Source organism: Ambystoma mexicanum, chromosome 9, assembly GCF_040938575.1.
Source record: "Ambystoma mexicanum isolate Mex_15411 chromosome 9, UKY_AmexF1_1, whole genome shotgun sequence".
NCBI lineage: Eukaryota > Metazoa > Chordata > Amphibia > Caudata > Ambystomatidae > Ambystoma > Ambystoma mexicanum.
The window spans coordinates 393645704-393667535 of record NC_090931.1 but is presented as its reverse complement, the minus strand read 5'-3'; the positions used below and the strand labels follow the sequence as shown (position 1 = coordinate 393667535).

At 48.5% G+C, this 21832-nt stretch overlaps 1 protein-coding gene across 1 annotated transcript in view; it reads right to left on the bottom strand.

Annotated features, from left to right (window-relative positions):
- LOC138488122 (S-adenosyl-L-methionine-dependent tRNA 4-demethylwyosine synthase TYW1-like) overlaps window positions 1-21832 on the bottom strand; it is a 1632770-nt gene that overhangs the window by 541351 nt on the left and 1069587 nt on the right. The window contains exon 13 of the mRNA XM_069614883.1: window positions 11668-11803. Coding sequence (XP_069470984.1) covers window positions 11668-11803 — 136 coding nt within the window. The remainder of the gene's footprint in view (window positions 1-11667; window positions 11804-21832) is intronic.

The window sequence follows — 21832 nt, the reverse complement described above, 5'->3', positions numbered from 1 at the left end:
TAATTACAACTGGGATGAGGGAGATCCTCCCTAATGCACTTTAAAGATATTTTCCCCAATAGCCCTATACCTGCCACTGGGGTTAGGAATATTACATTGTATCCCTCTCTCCACCTCTTCGATATCCCTACCGGGTCCCCCGTGCCTCCCTTTCCTTCTGAGCAGCTTCCCTGCTCGTCTCGTCCTCTTCGATTATCCTGGTGCACCTAGGCAGTCCACTGCTCCTTACGGTCTTGGCTTCGCTCCGAGACCCGATGGTCCCCTGCCTCCCCTCCCCGCTCCCACTTCCTGATTCCCATCCCTCCCGCCTCCCAGCCTGCCCACCACCCCCGTGATTGACTGATCCTCCAACTCACTGCAGGCCTAGTGAGCCGCTTCACCGACCGCTCGCTTCTTTGCAGCTGAGCGCCGGTGAGTGAATATCCTTATTATTTGCATCCGTGTGCCCTTTGTGAGCACTTGCCCCGTGTGTCCTGCAGCCCCAGGCCCCTTTCCCAGTCGGTCTCCCCTGCCTCCCCTCCCCGCTCCCACTTCCTGATCCCCATCCCTCCCGCCTCCCAGCCTGCCCACCGCCCCGTGATTGGCTGATCCTCCAACTCACTGCAGGCCTAGTGAGCCGCTTCACCGACCGCTCGCTTCTTTGCAGCTGAGCACCGGTGAGTGAATATCCTCATTATTTGCATCCGTGTGCCCTTTGTGAGCACTTGCCCCGTGTGTCCTGCAGCCCCAGGCCCCTTTCCCAATCGGTCTCCCCTGCCTCCCCTCCCCGCTTCCACTTCCTGATTCCCATCCCTCCCGCCTCCCAGCCCACCCACCACCCCCGTGATTGGCTGATCCTCCAACTCACTGCAGGCCATGCCCTGATTGGCTAGCAGGCCCCAAGTCACCAGCCATTACAGACCTTCCCAGGTCAGCCCTCTGCCCGGCAGCCCCCTGCAACTAAGGACCGGGGACAAAGGACAGCTCATACAGAGACAGCTCCTGACCGTATCTGCAGGTATCCGCAGGAGAAGCAAGAAGCCACCAAGAAGTGTGGGATGGGCAGGGCCTGAGGCAATCACTTCAAGCCATTCTACCCACCCACGCATCTAACAAAGCATTACCACTGTAAACTAGTCATAGCTGTAGCATATTTGCACTTGGAAACTCTAATCTATGTAGACTAGATCTAAATGTGCGCTCAATACCCTCACTGTGAAAGTTGTGTTTAAAAGTGTGCCCAATAGCCTCCATTGAAAGTGCATTTAGAAGTGTGCCCAATTGCCTTACTGTGAAAGTGCATTTAGAAGTGTGCCCAATAGCCTCCATTGAAAGTGCATTTAAAAGTGTGCCCAATTGCCTTACTGTGAAAGTGCATTTAGAAGTGTGCCCAATAGCCTCCATTGAAAGTGCATTTAAAAGTGTGCCCAATTGCCTTACTGTGAAAGTGCATTTAGAAGTGTGCCCAATAGCCTCCATTGAAAGTGCATTTAGAAGTGTGCCCAATTGCCTTACTGTGAAAGTGCATTTAGAAGTGTGCCCAAAAGCCTCCATTGAAAGTGCATTTAGAAGTGTGCCCAATTGCCTTACTGTGAAAGTTGCATTTAGAAGTGTGCCCAATACCCTCACTGTGAAAATTACTTTTAGAGGTGTGCCCAATAGCCTGTCTGTGGAAGGCCGCATTTTGAAATGTGACCAATAGCCTCCCTTGAAAGTTGCTTTTAGAAGTGTGCCTGATAGCCTGTCTGTGGAAGGCCGCATTTTGAAATGTGACCAATAGCCTCCCTTGAAAGTTACTTTTAGAAGTGTGCCCAACAGCCTCACTTGAAAATTGCATTTAGAAGTGTGCCCAATAGCCTCCCTCGAAAGTGGCGTTTAGAAGTGTGCCCAATAGCCTCCATTGAAAGTGCATTTAAAAGTGTGCCTAATAGCCTTCATTGAAAGTGCATTTAAAAGTGTGCCCAATAGCCTCCATTGAAAGTGCATTTAGAAGTGTGCCCAATTGCCTTACTGTGAAAGTGCATTTAGAAGTGTGCCCAATTGCCTTACTGTGAAAGTGCATTTAGAAGTGTGCCCAATTGCCTTACTGTGAAAGTACATTTAGAAGTGTGCCCAATTTCCTTACTGTGAAAGTACATTTAGAAGTGTGCCCAATTGCCTTACTGTGAAAGTACATTTACAAGTGTGCCCAATTGCCTTACTGTGAAAGTACATTTAGAAGTGTGCCCAATAGCCTCCATTGAAAGTGCATTTAGAAGTGTGCCCAATGGCCTTACTGTGAAAGTGCATTTAGAAGTGTGCCCAAAAGCCTCCATTGAAAGTGCATTTAGAAGTGTGCCCAATTGCCTTACTGTGAAAGTTGCATTTAGAAGTGTGCCCAATAGCCTCCATTGAAAGTGCATTTAGAAGTGTGCCCAATTGCCTTACTGTGAAAGTGCATTTAGAAGTGTGCCCAATAGCCTGTCTGTGGAAGGCCGCATTTTGAAGTGTGACCAATAGCCTCCCTCGAAAGTTGCATTTAGAAGTGTGCCCAATACCCTCATTGTGAAAATTATTTTTAGAAATGTGCCCAATAGCCTCCATTGAAAGTGCATCTAGAAGTGTCTGTGGAAGGCCACATTTAGAAATGTGCTCACTGTGAAACTTGCGTTTAGAAGTGTGCTCAATAGCCGCCATTGAAAGTGCATTTACAAGTGTGCCCAATAGCCTCCATTGAAAGTGCATTTAGAAGTGTGCCCAATAGCCTCACTGTGAAAGTTGCATTTAGAAGTGTGCCCAATAGCCCCCATTGAAAGTGCATTTAGAAGTGTGCCCAATACCCTCACTGTGAAAATTACTTTTAGAAGTGTGCCCAATAGCCTCCATTGAAAGTGCATTTAGAAGTGTGCCCAATAGCCTGTCTGTGGAAGGCCACATTTATAAATGTGCTCACTGTGAAACTTGCATTTAGAAGTGTGCTCAATAGCCGCCATTGAAAGTGCATTTAGAAGGGTGCCCAATAGCATTACTGTGAAACTTGCGTTTAGAAGTGTGCCCAATAGCCTCCATTGAAAGTGCATTTAGTAGTGTGCCCAATAGCCTTACTGTGATAGTTGCATTTAGAAGTGTGCCCAATAGCCTCACTGTGAAAGTTGCATTTAGAAGTGTGCCCAACAGCCTCCATTGAAAGTGCATTTAGAAGTGTGCCCAATAGCCTTACTGTGAAACTTGCGTTTAGAAGTGTGCCCAATAGCCTCCATTGAAAGAGCATTTAGAAGTGTGCCCAATAGCCTTAATGTGAAAGTTGCATTTAGAAGTGTGCCCAATAGCCTCACTGTGAAAGTTGCATTTAGAAGTGTGCCCAACAGCCTCCATTGAAAGTGCCTTTAGAAGTGTGCCCAATAGCCTTACTGTGAAACTTGCGTTTAGAAGTGTGCCCAATAGCCTCCATTGAAAGTGCATTTAGAAGTGTGCCCAATAGCCTGTCTGTGGAACGCCACAGTTAGATGTGTGCTCAATAGCCCCACTGTGAAAGTTGCATTTAGAAGTGTGCCCAATAGCCTCCATTGAAAGTTGCATTTAGAAGTGTGCCCAATAGCCTCCATTGAAAGTGCATTTAGAAGTGTGCCCAATAGCCTGTCTGTGGAACGCCACAGTTAGATGTGTGCTCAATAGCCTCACTGTGAAAATTACCTTTAGAAGTGTGCCCAATTGCCTTACTGTGAAAGTTACTTTTAGAAGTGTGCCCAATAGCCTCCCTTGAAAGTTGCTTTTAGAAGTGTGCCCAATTGCCTTACTGTGAAAGTTACTTTTAGAAGTGTGCCCAATAGCCTCCCTTGATAGTTGCTTTTAGAAGTGTGCCCAATAGCCTCACTGTGAAAGTTGCATTTAGAAGTGTAGTCCAATAGCCTCAGTGTTGAAAGTTGCATTTTGAAGTGTGCCCACTAGCCTCTATTTGAAAGTTACTTTTAAAAGTCTGCCCAAAAGCCTCACTGTGAAAGTTACGCAAGTGTCCCTAGTAGTACCTAATAGCCCAATATCACCTCGGTGTACAGTCAAACCGAGAAGTGCACCTAATAGTCTAATATCATCCCTGTGCAAATTGAACTGAGAGGTGCCGATTGGAAAGCACTCATAAAATCCATCCAAAAGCTTGCACCAAGCATGAATACACCCACTCCACCAAAGTTTGTCAGAGACGACCACCGTGGACTACCCCCACTTCCTGACCTGCCTGCCCTCCCGCCCCCCCTGCTCAAGACATCCAACCCACCCTTTGCTCTCCCTAACATTCCCCTCTCCAAACACTAAGCCAGAGGGGCACGATGGCGAGCCAACCACCCTAAGTCCACTCCTCCCCCAAACCCCACCACAGACCAGCCAGTGTTAACCATGCCCGCTCCCCTCTCTATCACAACAGGTACCCCACGCCCTGCAATCATCAACCCCCCGCCTTACCCACAAACCCCAACCACCTCCCCCCCGAGCGCACCCTTCCCCTCCCTAAAAACTGCACGCCTAGCCCTAGCAAGAACCGAGTCTGCATCCCTCTCTCCCTCCATTCCCCCTACCCTCTCTCATACTCCAATCGCCACAAAGAAACTAAAGAGGAAACGTACCTTGTCCCCCTCAATCTCTCAGCATTCCTCACCTCCCCTGTCTCGACCCACCACCTCATTCCCGCAATCACCTCCTTCCCCCGTGTCTTCACCCCTCCTAAACCCCCGCTCCCTCAATTTCTCATCAACCACAACTGAAAACCCTAACCGCCCACACTTCACCTTCAAATCCCCCAAACCAAACCCGATCACCCCAACACACGCAGTTTCCCAATCCCGCCCGAAACCCGCCAATTTATCTGCTCGCCCACTATTCCCATCGAACATCACCCCCCCTACACCTCTCCCTCCCCAGTCTCCACTCCCCCCGCCTCCACCCCCTTCCGCTCCAGCTCCGAGACCAACCTCTCCTGCCAATTTGAATTGCACCCTGTTTAATGCCTGATCCGTAGCAAAAAATAGACACCCCATCTTTGACCTCCTCGCCTCTGACAAACCAGACCTGGTTTTTATAACCGAAACCTGGTTCTCTGACGACTTCGCCCCAATAGCTAATGAAGCCTTCTCCCCCCCGCGACTACTCCCTCATCCACTGAACCATCCCTCCAGAGGAGGGGGGAGTAGCATTCGTCTTCAAGTCTCTCTTCCACGCCTCAATCATCGACAGCCAACCTTCCATTCCTTCCTGCGAATCCCTCCTCGTTAGACTATCCATCTCCCCGTCACTCTCACACAGCTTCCTAATAATCTACAGGCCCCCTGGCTACGATAGACAATTCGCAAACAACCTCTGCGACTCTATCGCCACCCTTCAACTAAACCACCCTAACCTCACCCTTCTTGGAGACTTCAACATATGGCTCGACCTCCCCACCAACCCTATGACACACTCTCTGGTCGACGGTCTGGACGCAATTAACCTCCAACCCCACATAAACGGCCCGACTCACTATAAAGGACACACTCTTGATGTCATCTTTAGCTCCAACACCCTGATTCATTGAAAGCTCCCCACCCCTATCCTCTGGTCCGATCACTTCATTCTCTCGTTCACCATTCACTCACCCGACCCCCTTCCCGTACTCAAATCTGAACCTCCTAATTTACGCAAATGCTGGAAAAAACTAATAATCATTCCGGACCTAGCTGACGCACTCCTCCAGTCTCTACCAACTACCTGCCAACTCAACAAATTACCCCTGATGCCTTTGACTCATGGCTCAACGCATTGCTGATGCGGCTCAGCCCGCCGTGGCAACTTCCCCAGATGGTTCACTCCTGAGTTGAAGATCACTAAACAACTATATAAATACCTAGAATGCAAATGACAGAAAGACAAAACCCAGGAGAACAGGGCCACCATGGGCCGACACCTTTATCAGTAGAAGGCCGAAATCAGAAAGCAAAAAAAGCCCACTACAACTCCCAAATCCTAAACTGCAAAATTCCAAGCAAAAACTCCACAAAATCATCTCTGAATTCTCCAACCCGGCTTGCAACACGACCGTCCCGACTCCCTCATGAGCACTGTGCGACTCACTCTCCCTCCACTTTTTCACCACGGCTCTCGAAAGAACAAATGCTCTAGCCACCAAACTGGCCCTCTTACATCCTCCAACCAATCCCCCGCCATGCTGGTCGCCCCACCAGAGACCACTACTCAACCAAGGTTTGAATCCTTTAGTCCAATATCACCAGAGCAATTTCTCAAACTTCTATCTGCCCGTAAACCATCTGGCTCACCACTGGACCCTTGCCCAGCCACAACCCTCAAAGAAACTTTCACCTCCACCTGCGCAGGTGAACACGCAAGATCCATCATAAATGCCTCCCTTTCCTCTGGTATCTTTCCCGACGCATTCAAAACGGTTCATGTCAAACCTCTAATTAAAAAGCCTTCGCTCGACCCTCTCGAGCCCAAAAACTACCGCCCCATCTCAAACACCAGATTTCTTGCAAACTCATAGACCGAACTGCCTACTCCCAACTAAATGCCTTTGTCGAAGCCAACAATCTTCTAGACCCCGCTCAATCAGGTTTCAGAGCCCGGCACGGAACTGAAACCACCCCAACCTCAATTTGGGATGACCTTAAAATGACTGCAGACTCCGCGTGATGCGCGGCACTAATCCTTCTTGACCTATCCGCCGCCTTTGACACAATCAATCACTCAATCCTCCTAGACAGTCTCCATTCCCTAGGAATTCGTGGAACCGCTCTTAAATGGATAGCTTCATTCCTCAAAGATCGGTACCAAATAACGATACTCTCCACCTATACCTCCCAATCCCGACCAGTCGATACGTGAGTCCCACAAGGAGCATGCCTATCCGCCCTCATGTTCAATCTCTACTTGATCACCCACCCACCAATAATTCGTTCGCACAACATCCTGTGCTACAACTATGCTGACGACACTCAACTAATTCTAAAACTCCTGAACTCAAAACCCATCTACCAACCTGACCTCCTGCCTCCTTGACATAGAACTCTGGATGCCCCAAAGCCACCTCCTGTTAAACCCCTCCAAAACTGAAATCATGGTATGTGGCAACCCCAAACTTCTTCCACACACACTACCCTGGCCATCCGCCATGGGCAACTCACCGACCCCCTCCAACTCAGTGAAAAATCTTGGATGCACCCTTGACTCTGATCTAACTCTCTCGCGCCAAGTCAACAACGTCTCAAAGTCCTGCCACTACCACCTTAAAACCCTCAGGCGCATCTTTCCATATCTCTCCTTTCCCAACAGACTCTCTGCGGTCCAATCAATCGTTATATCAAGACTGGACTACGCAAACCCCCTATACCTCGGAGTCCACGCGTACCAACTGAATAAACTCCAAAGGGCACAAAACGCGGCAGCCAAATTGCTACTTGCCCAAGAGACCACGTCTCCCCAGCCCTTAAAACGCTGCACTGGATGCCAGTAGCCCGAAGAGTGACTTTTCAAAACCTTGTGCATCTCCCATCGAGCACTGCATAAAACCGGACCTCAATATCTTCAAGACAAGCTAAAACCCTACCACCCTCCACGCACCCTAAGATCAAGCTCAGCCGGTCTCTTAGTCATACCGAAGACAAACTCAACCAGATTAGGCGGATCATCATTCTCAGCCTTGGCCCCAACACTATGGAAACTCACTCCCACCCCACATCCACCTAACCGAAGATTTAATATCCTGCAAACTGCTGAAAACCTGGCTCTTCCCGTAAAACCAACCCATACCAAACTAACCCAAACAGTCCAACAGCAACTCAAGGACACTAATCCATCAAACCCCACCTGATGCGAGGAACAAATAGCCAACAACCCTAATATAACCTAGAAGGGCAAACAGAATTAAACGAAAAAATAGATCAAAGGAGTGAAAGAGTTAATATGAGTAAATCATAGGGAAACAGTAAAGTGATTTAAACTCCTGGAATGACCAAAATGCATATGGAGTGAACAGAATTAATGGCGTGGATGAATTAGTTTGAATGGATAAATCAGATAGAACAAAAGGAATGCGCTAAGTGGAAGAATGGTTGAGTGGAGGGACAGCGTAAAACAGTTTAATATCCGGAAAGGATGAGTGCACAGCGGATAAGTATGTAGAACTGATGAGTATGTGAAACGGAGGAGTATGTTGAGCACATGAGTATGGATAACGGAAGAATATGAAACACAGAGAGTGTGTAGATCGCTGGAACAAATGAATATACAGACCTGGCGAATATATAGAGTGGATGAGTGCATAGAACAAATGAGTGTATAGAACAGATGAGTGTATTGAGCCGATGAATGTATATGACTCATTAATATATAGAGCAGACAAGGGGTTAGAGCGAACGTGTGGATACAGCGGATGATTGGATAGAGCGGATGAGTAGATAGAATAGATGAGTGGATGGAGCGGATGACGGGATAGAACTGATGAGTGGACAGAGCGGATGAGTGAATAATGCGGATGACGGGACTGAGCGGACGAGTCGATAAGTGTACAGTGAGGATGAGTGTATAGAACGGCTGAAGGTATAGAACAGATGAGTGTAGAGATGAATATATGAAACAACATATTGCTGTTGAGTGCGCAAAGGGGATGTGTGCGCAGAGGGGACGAGTGCGCAGAGGGGACGAGTGCGCAGAGGGGACGAGTGCGCAGAGGGGACGAGTGCGCAGAGGGGACAGGAGTGTGCAGAGGGGACAGGAGTGTGCAGAGGGGACAGGAGTGTGCAGAGGGGACAGGAGTGCGCAGAGGGGACAGGAGTGCGCAGAGGGGACAGGAGTGCGCAGAGGGGACAGGAGTGCGCAGAAGTGATGTTTGTAGTAGGGTTGAATACAGAGAAGGTGTGAAAGACCATACAACCCACCATATCACATCATCCCACTTACTCTCTCCTTTACATCACCACTCAACTAGAACACAGAGATACTATGACACCATTCGGTATATCTGTTCTCATACCAACATCCGCCGCTCACTCCACATCACTCTAAGTAAACACTGCTGGTTACTCACCCCCCAGCCAGGCGTTCTCCTCAGGCCTAACGCAGCCACCTCCGCTCTGGATAAATCCTGCCAGAACGAACACATAATCCTGATCTATCAACCACCCCACCTACCGCTAAGAAGCAGCTATTAAACTGATACTGCACAAGCTGCACACATACCAGGTGCCCACATGCACCTTTTCGATTCGCTCTACTCCCTCTACTGATCTGAACTTCGGTTCCCAAGGGCGTTCAACCTACCAGCGCCTTCAGACCATACCAATGGTACATAAGGCGCTATATAAATGCAAAATAACAATAACAATCTAGGCGCTTGTTTGTAGACTTTGGAAGGCGGGTTTTACACAGCCCTTCTTTGCCAATGACTCAACATCTTTCTGCAAAGGGAGACCAGTTTTATTGGTTGACCGGATGGTAAGCACCTCAGACAATGCCCCCGCTTACGTTTGCTCAGCCTGTGGCTTCGGAATCCCCAGGTATTCTGCCAGGCCGGCCTGTCTTTCATGGAAGGCCTGAGTTGAGGAGGAGGTTTCTTGATCCTCCTCGTCATCCCTGTCCCCCGCTGTGTCCTGCAGGTCAGGGCATGCTGGTGGAGTGCTGAAGGGTGTGGCAGGCATTTGTGGCGTGCTGATGGGCTGAGCCGGAGGTTACGCCTCGAGCTGCACCTGGAGTGGAGCCTCCGTGACGATCTGGTCCTGGGGTATCGAGGCCTGCGCTGGTACCTGTGTATGAACCACAACAGGTGGTTGACTGGGTGCCGGAGGGAGAATGTCTTGGATGACCCCCTTAAGTATGGGTACCCATTTGAGGCATGATGATGTTTTCGAAGAATCTGTCCTTGAATGCTGGTGATGACCTTACTTGCGTGGGTGAGGGTCTTGGAATTGTGCCTGTTGCTGTGATCTAACCGCCCTTTGCCTCAGGTAGCTGGGGTCTGTGTATCGCCCCTGCATGGAAGCAGTTGAGCATGCTGTGAACCAAGTGACCAATCCGTCCTTGGTGGGCATTCCGATGCCTGCACACTGGAATGGAGAGGCATTTTGTCTGGTACGGCGCCAAAGGCTTGCTACGTGACGACTGTCATACTGGGACCAGTCTCCGCCTGCTTGCTTGACTCCAAAGGCTCAGACCTTCCCTGCACAGCTCAGGAAGGTGCTGGAAGGCAGAGTGTCCTCAGCCATGTTGCCTCTAGTGCTGGTGCTGCATTTAGGCGCCCCCTCGGATTTACACCCGGTATTAGAGCTAAGCACCTCGGGGAGATCCCCAGTACAATAACTTTGCAGCCCCTCAGCTACGGGACAAGGAGGATTCTTAGACTCCTCAACCGTGTGGCAGGTAGCTTGTAGAGCCTCGGCCCCCTTGCTGGTGGTAGGACCTGGGAGGCACCTCCCGACTGGACGCTTCCCGGGGAAGGAGTCACCCTTGCGGGGTGCAGAGGAGAACAGGGCACCTACCTTTGTCCTGGTCTTCCTCCCGAGGTACTCTTTGATGTGCTCCGGTGGTGATCTTGAGAAGATCTCCCTCCACCTGGCTAAGCAGTTCTTCAGCAAGCACAGGGTGAGCGTGTCGCACGCAGAGCAGCCGTCCCAACCGTGGTCTTCGCCAAGACACCAGAGGCAGAGCGCGTGTGGATCCGACGTGGGGAAGGAACCCTTCAGGGCGGACACCTGCTGAATCCCGCCGCAGTCAACATGCGCCATGGAGGAGCGTGGCACCGGAGGGCAGAGTACCTATGACTCTGAAGAAAGCTAGAGGAAAAAAGGGAACAAACGATCCCTGGGGAAGTTTAGCGTGGAATTACGAGCAAGAAGTAAGGGCCTGAACCACAGCCTAGGTGAAAGCAGTCCGCTCCTGTTGACGTGTAAATGAGGACTGAGGAGTGCCACCAGTGGGCAGCATCAGGGGAGCGCATGCTCCTGGGGCCGTGCCCCCACACGCATCTAAATTTAAAGGGGAAGACCATTTTTTCTGAGGAACAAGATTCAGTTTCCCATCCCTAGCAAGGGACGCCCATACAGTATTGAGGAAAGGGGAAGGAACGTAGGAGTAATGTTCTCTTGGCTGCTTTATTGGAGTTGAGTTGAGGTTTGAAGGCAAAACTATCTGCCAAGTTGTCTGAGGTCTGCCATTTACTTTCAGTCAATTTGACCAAAGTTGTGATGTGCGAATGGCAATATTGAACAACTTGACTTAAAGTATGTGGAGAATATGAGTGAGGTATCTGGGGCTGAAGTGCTGCAGTGATCTAGCTATTTAAAGAGTTGAGAGCTGCTGAGAGGCCAACCAGAGAAAGCTTATGAGAGGATGCATGGAGATCAATTAAAAGATTCTAAGTGTAAGGTTTGTTACAGGGCTCCTGTCGGGGAGAAGTGAGGGGGTCAAGAGCATTTTGAATAATGTGGAGTTCCATCAGGACCTTATAAAAGGTAAACCCAGTTCATCAGGTGTCACCATCATTGAGGTTCTTCCTCTATTTAAGTATGCTTTGTTGCTTAAAATGGTTTCATTCTGCAATATTAAAATGAAATCTTGACTTTCTGATCCAACCATACTCATTGTACTAGATTTTTAAAAGGAGGAGATTAAGGCCTCTCCCATCACACCAGGCATAAAAACAAACATATGACGTTCAAATAAACAGCTCAGTACCTTCTCTGCCAATGCCTTTAAACTGTCAAGAAACCGCTGCCAGAAATCCTTGAATAGTGGACGGTCAATTTTCTTCAGACTATCTTTTGTGCTTGCATCCACACTGACGTACAGCTGTGTTACTGGCTCAAGGCACCTTGAGAAATGAAGAAAGGAAGCCTTACAAAATATCCCAATACACTGAAGTGAGCACATTTAAAATGGTCATCGAGAGGGAAAATCACAGATAATGGTTAACTTTGTATTTCAATTTTACACATTTACATTTTATTAATACAATTGTGGCACCACCTGTTTCATAACACTGTAAAGACTAAACAGTGTGTCACTTCTAAGGGTTTCACTATGCATGCAAATATTGTTCTTTTGTCTGTATGCTTTTTAAGCATCACTTTATAATTAATAAAATAGTTCACTACTTTCATCTCTCCTCCATTTTCCCCCAGCCCCCAACATTTTGTGCCAAGAAAATAAAAATGATGCAGAACAAAATTGGACACTTGGTGGATTTTATGCCTTATTATAATAGGCACAGTAAACAACTAAAATTCAGAACCCCATTGCGGGTGTGCTTTTTGTGCTCTCCTGATTGTAAAATGGTTCTTACGGAGAGCATTGCTTAATTTAAATGTGTTTAGCTTGTGGACAATGTTGACATCATTATCTGATATTGGGAATATAAATTGATTTGTCTTCCAGCCTAACTAAAATGAGTGGCAGCTGGTGTAATATACTACAATGTGTGGCTCTCTGATGGCTTTTTGAGAAATATTTAGCACATTTGAAAATTACAGATGACACTTTTTGCCACCGGTTAGTTAAGATTTTCTTGTTTCCTGTTTTCCTCTCATAGACTTAAATGGGACACCCTTTCTTTTTGCTTCCTTCAAACTGCTGGCACAACTTTCTGGTGGTGGGTAAATCATCTGCTTTACTTACCTTGCGATGTGCTCATTGTGTGGAGAAACTGATCACTATAGAAGACTATCCGTACTGGGAGAGTGTGTCTCCCTTAGTGAGGTCTTGTATTTTTAAAGCTGCACATGTCACCTTTCAGTCAAGTGCCGTTAGGATACTCTTTCAATTGTAACTTTGGGCTTACAAATGCAATGTGTCCAGGGCGGCCTGGTGGCAACGGATTTATTTGTGCTATGTTTTAAAATGTTTACTTGTACACTTTGGCCTTTTACCACATAATAACAAAGAGCACCATATACTCTAAATGGTTGTGCCACAGGATTTTCACCAGTCCTCTTGATATGTCCTTTGGCCTTCTTCCTGCCCTCACAGGCCTGTAATTGTCATTTATGGAATGACCTTTCCCTGGGAAATCTTCTGCTTTCCCAGGTAAAATAGTGGTATGTGTGTGTGGCCAGTTGTGGGGGTTATGCCTGTCTGGTCACAGTCCACATCAGAGTCCCTGAATGTCTGTCGCTGGGCAAAATGATAGGCCAGTGGCTATCCAAGATTGGATAGTCACTGCCTGTTTGAATGGTGCAGATCCTCACCACTGGTGGACCTAGGGGCGTTTCAATTCGAAATCCTGGATAAAAGGAGGCCTCCTCTAGGCATTTGACAGATCATCATTGGAGCCGAGCCAAGACCCCTAAGAAGAAGTGGAGCCCACTGACAACCTGAGGACGGCCGTTGCAGCAGACAAGCATTGCCTCCAGCCAAAGTCATGGTGAAGCACTTCTCTGTCCTGACATCAAGTAGGCCGTTGAGGAGCCAGGAATGAGACGCAGACACAGATGACTCATGTCTTTGGTTTTAGACTTTTATCAAATAATAAAGAGGTTTGAAAATTCCTCACTATATCCAATCTAGGAGGTATTTCCCTATCACAACCTCAACCAAAACTATTCTGTGTCCAAAGCAAAAATGTCCTGTGTCCGAAATCCATATCTAGCCCTCACATTTTAAAAGTAACTAAGTTGTAAAGGATATTGTCTTTGGCCTTGAAGGTGCACAAAATGTTCAAATCCAACAAAAAGGTATACATTCATCAAAAAAGTCTCAACTGGTTAATATTGACTATTCCATGGAACCACTCCCTTCCTCAGGTTTCGCTCCAGAAAAACAAAGTTTAAAAAAATAATCAAGATCTTTGTAAACCAAGAGGAAAGCCCCCTCCTCTTGGTGTCGCAATCCACTCCCAGGGAAATGACTCCCTTCCCCAGGTTTCTTTCCTCCTTCAATGTAACATACAATCCTAAGGGCATGTCTCTTCCTTGGGATTCACTCTTTACAATACCACAACTTGGGTGTGGGTCCCAGACTCGCAGAACACCTGGTATACTCCCCTGCCAGGTTCTCTTCACAATACTTAGGATTTTTATACTGCTCATTCCCCACATTTGGGTTTGCCTGGTAAACTCTCATGCCAGGACTTTATGATGCAGTTTACTTCACACACTTGTATTTGCCTGGTATACTCTCCTGCCAGGACTTTATGCAGTTTACTTCGCACACTCGTATTTGCCTGGTATGCCCTCCTGCCAGGACTTTATGCAGTTTACTTCATACACTGCTTTGCCTGGTATACTCTTCTAATAGGGCTTTAAATTCAAACTCATAGGTGAGAGTTCCAATCTCATAGGGCACCTGATATGTTCTATTGCCAGGACTTCTCACATGCAGTTTCTTTACACGTGTTCCAAGTTATCTTGATTTATTCATTCACTTTGATACACAAAAATACCTGGCATACTCCCCTGCCAAGTCTTAATGCACAATGTGCTTCCTGTTTTCCCTTCTTGGTATTCCCCTATTTTGTAATGTGGGTCCCAGTCCCCAGTCCCACTGTCTAGGTCTTCTGTTAATTTTGCCCGACAGTGCTTTGGTGTCCCAACTCTTTCCGTGGGTTCACCTGCTCTTTTCCTGCAGTCTCTCTGCCTTTCCGACTCCGAATTGGGTGCTTCTCCGGCTCTCACAGCCCTCTGACCCTACGCATGGCTTGCTTCCTCCTGCTTTGCCACAGACTCCGCTGAGCTGTCCTGAGCATGTCGCACACCGGGCTGCCTTCTCGCTCGTCTTGCCACCCAGTCTTCTGCACTGCCGCCGGTCACCGGCTTCCTGGTTTCTCTGGTCGCCTGTCAACATGACAGCTTGGGTTTCCTGGCAACACCTAGCCGGTCGGATCTCCCGTTCTCGCGGCATCCTCGGTCTGCATCAGGATGAAGAAGACAACAAACTCCCTACTTCTCTTCCCGGCATGGTTTTAAACCATACCGGGCCAATCAGATTCTGCCGCTACTAGACTGCTGGTGTTGGTTCTCATTGGTAGTAATCATTGTTCCTTGCCTCTTCCTCGTCTCAGTCTTTGTCACGTTGTTGGTTATCTGAAATTGAGGAGTACTGTCAGTAGACTTGGCAAGTTGTCGTAGGGGATTATGACAGTATGCCATCAAGTCATGAGGAATGGAGGGACTATCCCTAAAAAGGAAAGGGGGATACCATGTCTTAGCCAATGAGGTCATGTCACCACCACCTGCCCGAAGGTCGCCTCCTCCCTCAAATAGCTGCTTCAAGGCTCAGGATCGGGTAGCGGCTGCTGTCGCCTGGTCACATAGGGAGAGGCTATCCAAGGTAAAGGAGTGATGACATCAGATTTATCCCACCATTCTCAGTGCTTCCACTCCATGACCAGTGGGAACAACCAGTCTCTACTCCTGCTTGAGGATCCGTGCCTGCGGAGCCTTCGGAAGTGTCCCTGGCCCACCCAGTGGACCGACCAGGAAGGCGTGCAGGGCCTTCTCCTTTATTTGCCAACCAAAGATGGCCTGTCGACACCTCACCGTGGAGACACCCATTGCAATCCAGCTCCACTCCATGAATGTTTCCTGAGGTCGCTTGCTCTGCAGAAGTCTTTGTCCTTTCGTAGCAATGATGACTAGTGACTGATGGAAACTGAATTACATATCCAAAAAAGATCTCTGCACCCGCGACCCCTGGGCCTCCTTCGACCGGACCCAAGCACAGAAGGACTGGTTCCCAACAGAATCGAGAATCTTCTAAGTGGTCCTGGTAAAAATCAGACTAAGGGAGATAAGTGAACACCTGTTTCTTTCCCCCCATCCTCCATAGGGTAACATGGGCCTGGCCCTATCTCTTTTTGCCTGACTGAGATTGGTGGTGGTGGTCTAGTTTAGGACCCCTTCTGAAGTCTCGGGGGATGACTTACTAAGTGTTAGGGAATATTCTAGTTTTGCTCTCAATTGTCTCTACTGTGTTTTCTGAATCTGATTTCTTAATTGTATGGCACTTGTTTTGAACAAAATGCTTTTCTATCTTTTCACAAGAGTAAATCTATTTTATGGTAGTTATGTGATAATACTTACCTAGAGGTTTCACTGCTTAGTGTGCATTTTAAAGGCCAAATAAATCATTGTATATACTTGTACTTCTGTTTAACTGGAATTATTGGCAAGTTTGGGGTCTCTCATTGTAGCCCTAAACCACAAGCACAACCTGCCCGAGTCCAAGCCTTGCCACTCTGCTACCTACTGTGAGGAGTCAGACATGGGAGACGGACACATAGGTTAAGTTTTATCACAAGTCACCATTTATTAAATAAAAAAGGGGTGGTAAACATCTGTCTTTCCGTAACCTAAAGAGACATTCCCTGCCTATCAAACCAATACTAAAAGGAAAGTCACTTAGTGTCCAAAACGGTCTGTCCCTCACAATCATACATGCAATAAAATCATAGAGGAATTATTTGGCAACATCAACATTCAAGAAAAAGAAAACAAGAATTCTTAGGATCAGGGTTGCATCCCCTTCCCCTTGATCATTTCAGAATGTGTTGACTCAAGTTCAATTTCAAGTGGAAAATATAGTTCTTTGTATCCAATGTGTCCTTCAATTGGCGAAAGGGAGCTTCCTTATGTCCCCCAGGTGTCTCAATCTTATAACAGTTGTTACAGTTTCCACTTGGCAAATCAAAGTCTCTTTCTTCATATATCAACTTGAAAAGTCAATGACAAAAAGATTCCTTTCTGATGAGACCAATCCGTTTTCACTAAAATTACATTTCTTCTTCTTCAGAAACAATACCTTACTCAGGATCAGGGGCGTGGCCCCGAGGGGCTCCTGCCGATCTAATCCTGCAATATACACATGCTCGGAGGCAGCTGTGAAAAGGAAACTGGAACCCATAGAAGCATAAAGGTGCAGAGCACACTGCGGTTGAAACCCTGGTGAAAAACGCAGCATTGGACGTGAACCGCGGGCTGCAGATGATTACAGCATTAGATGAGGGTGACAAACAAGATGGCGGCTGCGGGAGAACAACGGAATGCACCGTGAGACGGCTGGAAGAAAAGGAAAAAGCTGCCCCGCATCCAAAGAAAGGCAGACCCTGGTCAGGGAACGAAGAGGGGCTGGCTGAGAGGGAGGCACCAACGGCCGCTTGAGCCTGCCTGCTACAGAGGCAGACGCCATAAATAATAGAAAAGAAAGCTAGTCAGAGACGGCCCGAAAAAGCAACCCACAAGTGCCCAGCTGACTGTGGAGCACAAACTGCTGGCCCCGGCAGAGCAAGATGGCGAGGATCTCAGCGCGAGTGACCCCGACGGACGAGGAAAGGAGCCCCGGAACGACAACGGAAAGTGTTGTGCACTCAAAGACAGGAGGCCCATGCCAACTGGCTTTGGAGACCCCGGCGAGCCAGCGGAAGAGTCCACAAGCAGTCCGCAGGAGGCTTGGAGTGGGGGGCCGATGTGACACTGAGCGGCGTGGGCCGGACAGAGTCCGCTGCAGCGAGCACGGAAACCGCGTAATGGGCAGGACAATACAAAACCTAAAGTAGCCGACATCATTGAGGCAACCCCAGCTCACCAGCATGACATGAACTATAAAAACATGGCGTAGTCAGACACTAGAGCGGCCTCACCAATTCATGAGCCTATCTGGCCACATTAAGATAATAACCTATGGGGAGCGCTACGCCTCCCGGACAGGCTGATCTGGACGTGATTCCAACAGAGAGTGGAATTGCAAACTGACTCCCCTAGACCACCTCCCAATAGGTAAGGAGCACACACATACAACGGGAAGTAACTAAAAAGCGCAAAACGCAGGCCCTCAGGCCATACGGACGAGGTGCACATAGCAGCACACTGCAAAAGGGAGAAAATCCGCACAGGGGTGTGCTCAAATACTGCAGCCTAATCGGAAAACAAAAGGGGAAGCAAAACGCACAACCCAGGTGAGCAAAGGAAGAACTAAAAGCCCTGGAATGCCGCGCGGCATGAATCAAACCTGGACACAGCCAATGTACCCGCTGCCGAGAGACCCACTATAAACACCAGACAAGGTGTAGATGTGGCACGCCCCAGACGCAATTTGGGATAGCTGGGAGAGAGCAGACAGCAAATGCGCATATAGCGAACGGCATAACAATCACAGAGCATGCTATGCTGAGGCTGGAGGCGGATTCATGAGCACTGACATAAGGGTGCTAATGCAAGGCACTGGTAGACACATTAACGCAAGAACAAGGAGCGCAGCGACGAGGCCCTGCGGCATACAAAGAATCGACGGGTCAGACACGAGGCCAGCATAAGACGACAAACCCTAAAGAGCGGATGCAGTGACACGGCCCAATGAGGGCCGGTAGACAAAGACAATAGTAGTGTCAGCAGCTAGGAGACGTGGTAGAGCACAACGCATTCGCGGGATAATACAAATAGCACATGTGGACTCAAACCAAAGCCTCCCCCATGAACCACAACTATACAACAAACCTGGAGAGCCGGAGACTACACTCCCGATAACCCGAATTGAGGCAGACAACAACATTGAGATGGCGAGCAAACAGATGAAGACAAAAAGGAAACAACCCACGCTGGAGGAATACGCAAGAACACCGCAGCTGACAATAAGTGTAAGGAGTAAGGAGAAACCCCCACGGACACCACCCCGATGCGCAAGGATCAGCTGACCCTAGAAGCGATTGCGGACCAGAAACTACCGTGGGAAAATAAACTGGAGTCAACCATGGTTGAACTTAAGGCAGCACGGGAACTTAAGAGTTGGCGCAGTCCAGGAGGAAGTTAATCTACTCAGACAAGATGTCAGAACGCTAGCAGAACGCACAGGCGAACTGGAAAAAGAAGTGACTCCAAACACAGCTGCATGCACGTCACATACATCGGAGATCCACATCCTGAAACATGTGAGCAACCTGGAAAATAGAGCGGAGGAAGCGGAAGGACGTGCTCGGAGAAATAACATACGTATCATGGGACTACCGGAAGGCGCAGAGGGACCAAATCCATCAGACTATGTTGACACGATGTTGCTGCAAGAAATAGGGGGAGGGGCGCTCACCCAAGGATTTGCAGCGGAAAGAGCGCACAGAGCCTTAACAAGGAAGCCACCGCCAGGAAGCCCCCCTCCCCGCCCTCAGACCAATAATTGCCAAAATCCTGAATTATCGAGATAGGGAAAAGATCCTAGAACACTTCCGGAAAGGTGGCACGATACAAAGGGCTTCTACGAATATTACAATGTACCCAGACTACACACCCCTCGTGCAGAGATGACGAATGAACTATGGGTCAGTGAAGAAAACACTGCGAGATGCGGGCTACAAATATATGTTGATGTATCCGGCAAAACTGAAGGTGTATCACAAAAACAGAGCTCTGTTCTTTGACACCCCTGAGGACGCGACGGAGTGGTTGGATGCCCAGAACTGCCCGTCGGAAACAGACGACCAGAAAGAAGAAGGATCAGATAAGTAAGACAGCGACTGCAGTAACCAAGGTGCTGTACAACCAGACACTGGGACTTGAATATAAGCCAGGGCGAAGCTAGCTGGGATAGACGAGAGGTTTGTTAAATAAAGAGATATGACCGGGCATGGCGCAAAAGTACAAAATTGCAGGAATCTTGATGGACTCGCTCTCACACCCCCACAGATAGCTTAGTTAGGTTACCGATAGACCGGCAACCTCCTGCTGGGTTCCTAATATCGGCAACACCGAGAAAGGACCAAATGCAGGATAGCCTGAGATCCAGGGATGGAGCTGGGCAACAGTTGGGAACGGGATGGGTGGCGGGAGGGGAGGGAGTTGGGAGGTGTGCAGTGCATTTACTTTGGGAGATTGGGGAGGGGGTTTTATGTTGACATTAAACGGGGAACGAGCTCACATCCACCCCAAGCTATGGAGGGAAGGACAAGGAGGGAGGGAGAAGGGACATGATATGGATGACAATGGGAGACCTTAGAATAGTAACCTGGAGTGTCAGAGGTCTCAGCAGCTACCTGAAGAGAAATAAGTCGATGATGTACCCAAGAAGGCAAAAAGTGGATATAGCCTTATTGCAAGAAACCCACCTCACCAAAGAGAAACAAGAGGTGGTAAAGAAAAAGTGGAGAGGGACCACCATAGGAGCAACGTACTCTGCATATACCAGAGGGGTAATCATTTGGGTGGCGCCACATGTGCCCTTCCAGTTGCTACAGGCCACGGAGGAGCCGGACAGGAGGATGGTAGTGATTCAGGGGCTGTTAGAGAACAGAGAACTGTGCATTATAAATATTTATGCCCCTAACCAAGACACAGTGGCCTATTTTAAGATACTAAATAGTAAAATCAACCCCAACATAGGAGGCGCAGTTATATGGGGTGGAGACTTCAATTGCACGCTGAACCCCAAAATGGACAGGTCAGATACCGAATTGGATAAGCCCACCCCCGAAGGGAAAATGCTACATGCTCTGCTGAGACACTTCGGGCGGCAAGATATATGGAGGCAGCAATACCCGAATCATAGGCATTACTCACACTATGCTGCCCCACACAACCTGTACACGAGACTGGATTACATGTTCACCACTTCGGAACTTGCTGGGGAAATAACGGGCTCAGAATATAAGGCGAGAATGTTATCGGACCACTCCCCTCTGGTCCTGAAGTGGCGACATCAGTCCCCTAGAGCCAGGATCCCAACATGGAGGCTTAGAGCCGAGGCACAAAAGGATACCGCATTCCGAGAGGACCTATGCGAGGAGATAATCGGGTATTTTGAAAATAACACAGGAAGCGTGGAGTCAGAGGGAACCTTGTGGGAGGCCTTCAAGGTGGTAGTGAGGGGGTCGGCTATATCTAAATCTAGAGGGCACCAAGGGGGTATAGTGCATGAGTTACAGGAGACGGAAAAGAAACTAGAAGTAATTATGAAAAGAGGGGCCACCTCACAGGAAGACACCGAACAGGTGAGCCAATTACAACAGGCTTGTAGTGGGCTCTGGGAGAGGCTATGCAACCTGAATTACAAAAAATACATTGAAAGACAACACGCAGGGGGAGATAAACTGGGGAGGCAGCTTGCATGGCTATACAAGAACGAGACACCAAGATCAGCGATTGAGGAGATAATGGGAGTAGCGGGCCAAGTCTGGAACACCCAGGAGAGTGTGAACGAGGGATTCCTTAGATTCTATAAACGCCTCTATGAAGATGCAGGGGAGACAGTAGAGCAGGAGACTCGGGAGATGCTAGAAGACATACGATTACCTAAATTGAATGAGGAAGACAGCGAGAACCTGGATGCTCCGATCACAATAGAGGAATTAGAGACAGTGGTAATACATCTGCCCACGAGCAAAGCACCTGGGACAGACGGGCTCCCTAGTGAATTCTATAAAACGTATAGACAAGAAGTGCTACCCCCGCTACAGGCAACGCTAAACGAGGCCTTCAAGAAAGGGAGACTGCCGGAATCCCTGAGGGAGGCGATGATTATTCCACTTCTCAAACCTGACAAGCCAAGTACAGACTGTGAGTCGTACAGACCCCTATCCATGCTAAACCAGGATAGTAAAATTCTCACGGCCGTACTGGCAAATAGACTGAAGAGGGTATTAAACAAACTCACATACCCCGATCGAACCGGATATGTCCCAGGCAGAAGCATATACGATAACCACAGGAGGCTCCACCTCATTATAGAACAGGCGGAGGGCGACCCAAGTTAAATAGCAATAGTCTCGCTAGATGCAGTGAAGGCCTTCGACTCCATAAGGTGGCCTTGGATAATGGCGGCCATGAAAAAATACGGGATGGGACCAGGGTACCTGCGGTGGGTGAAAATGGTGTATAGTTCCCCAACAGCCAGGGTCAAAATGGGAGCAATCATTTCAGACAAATGG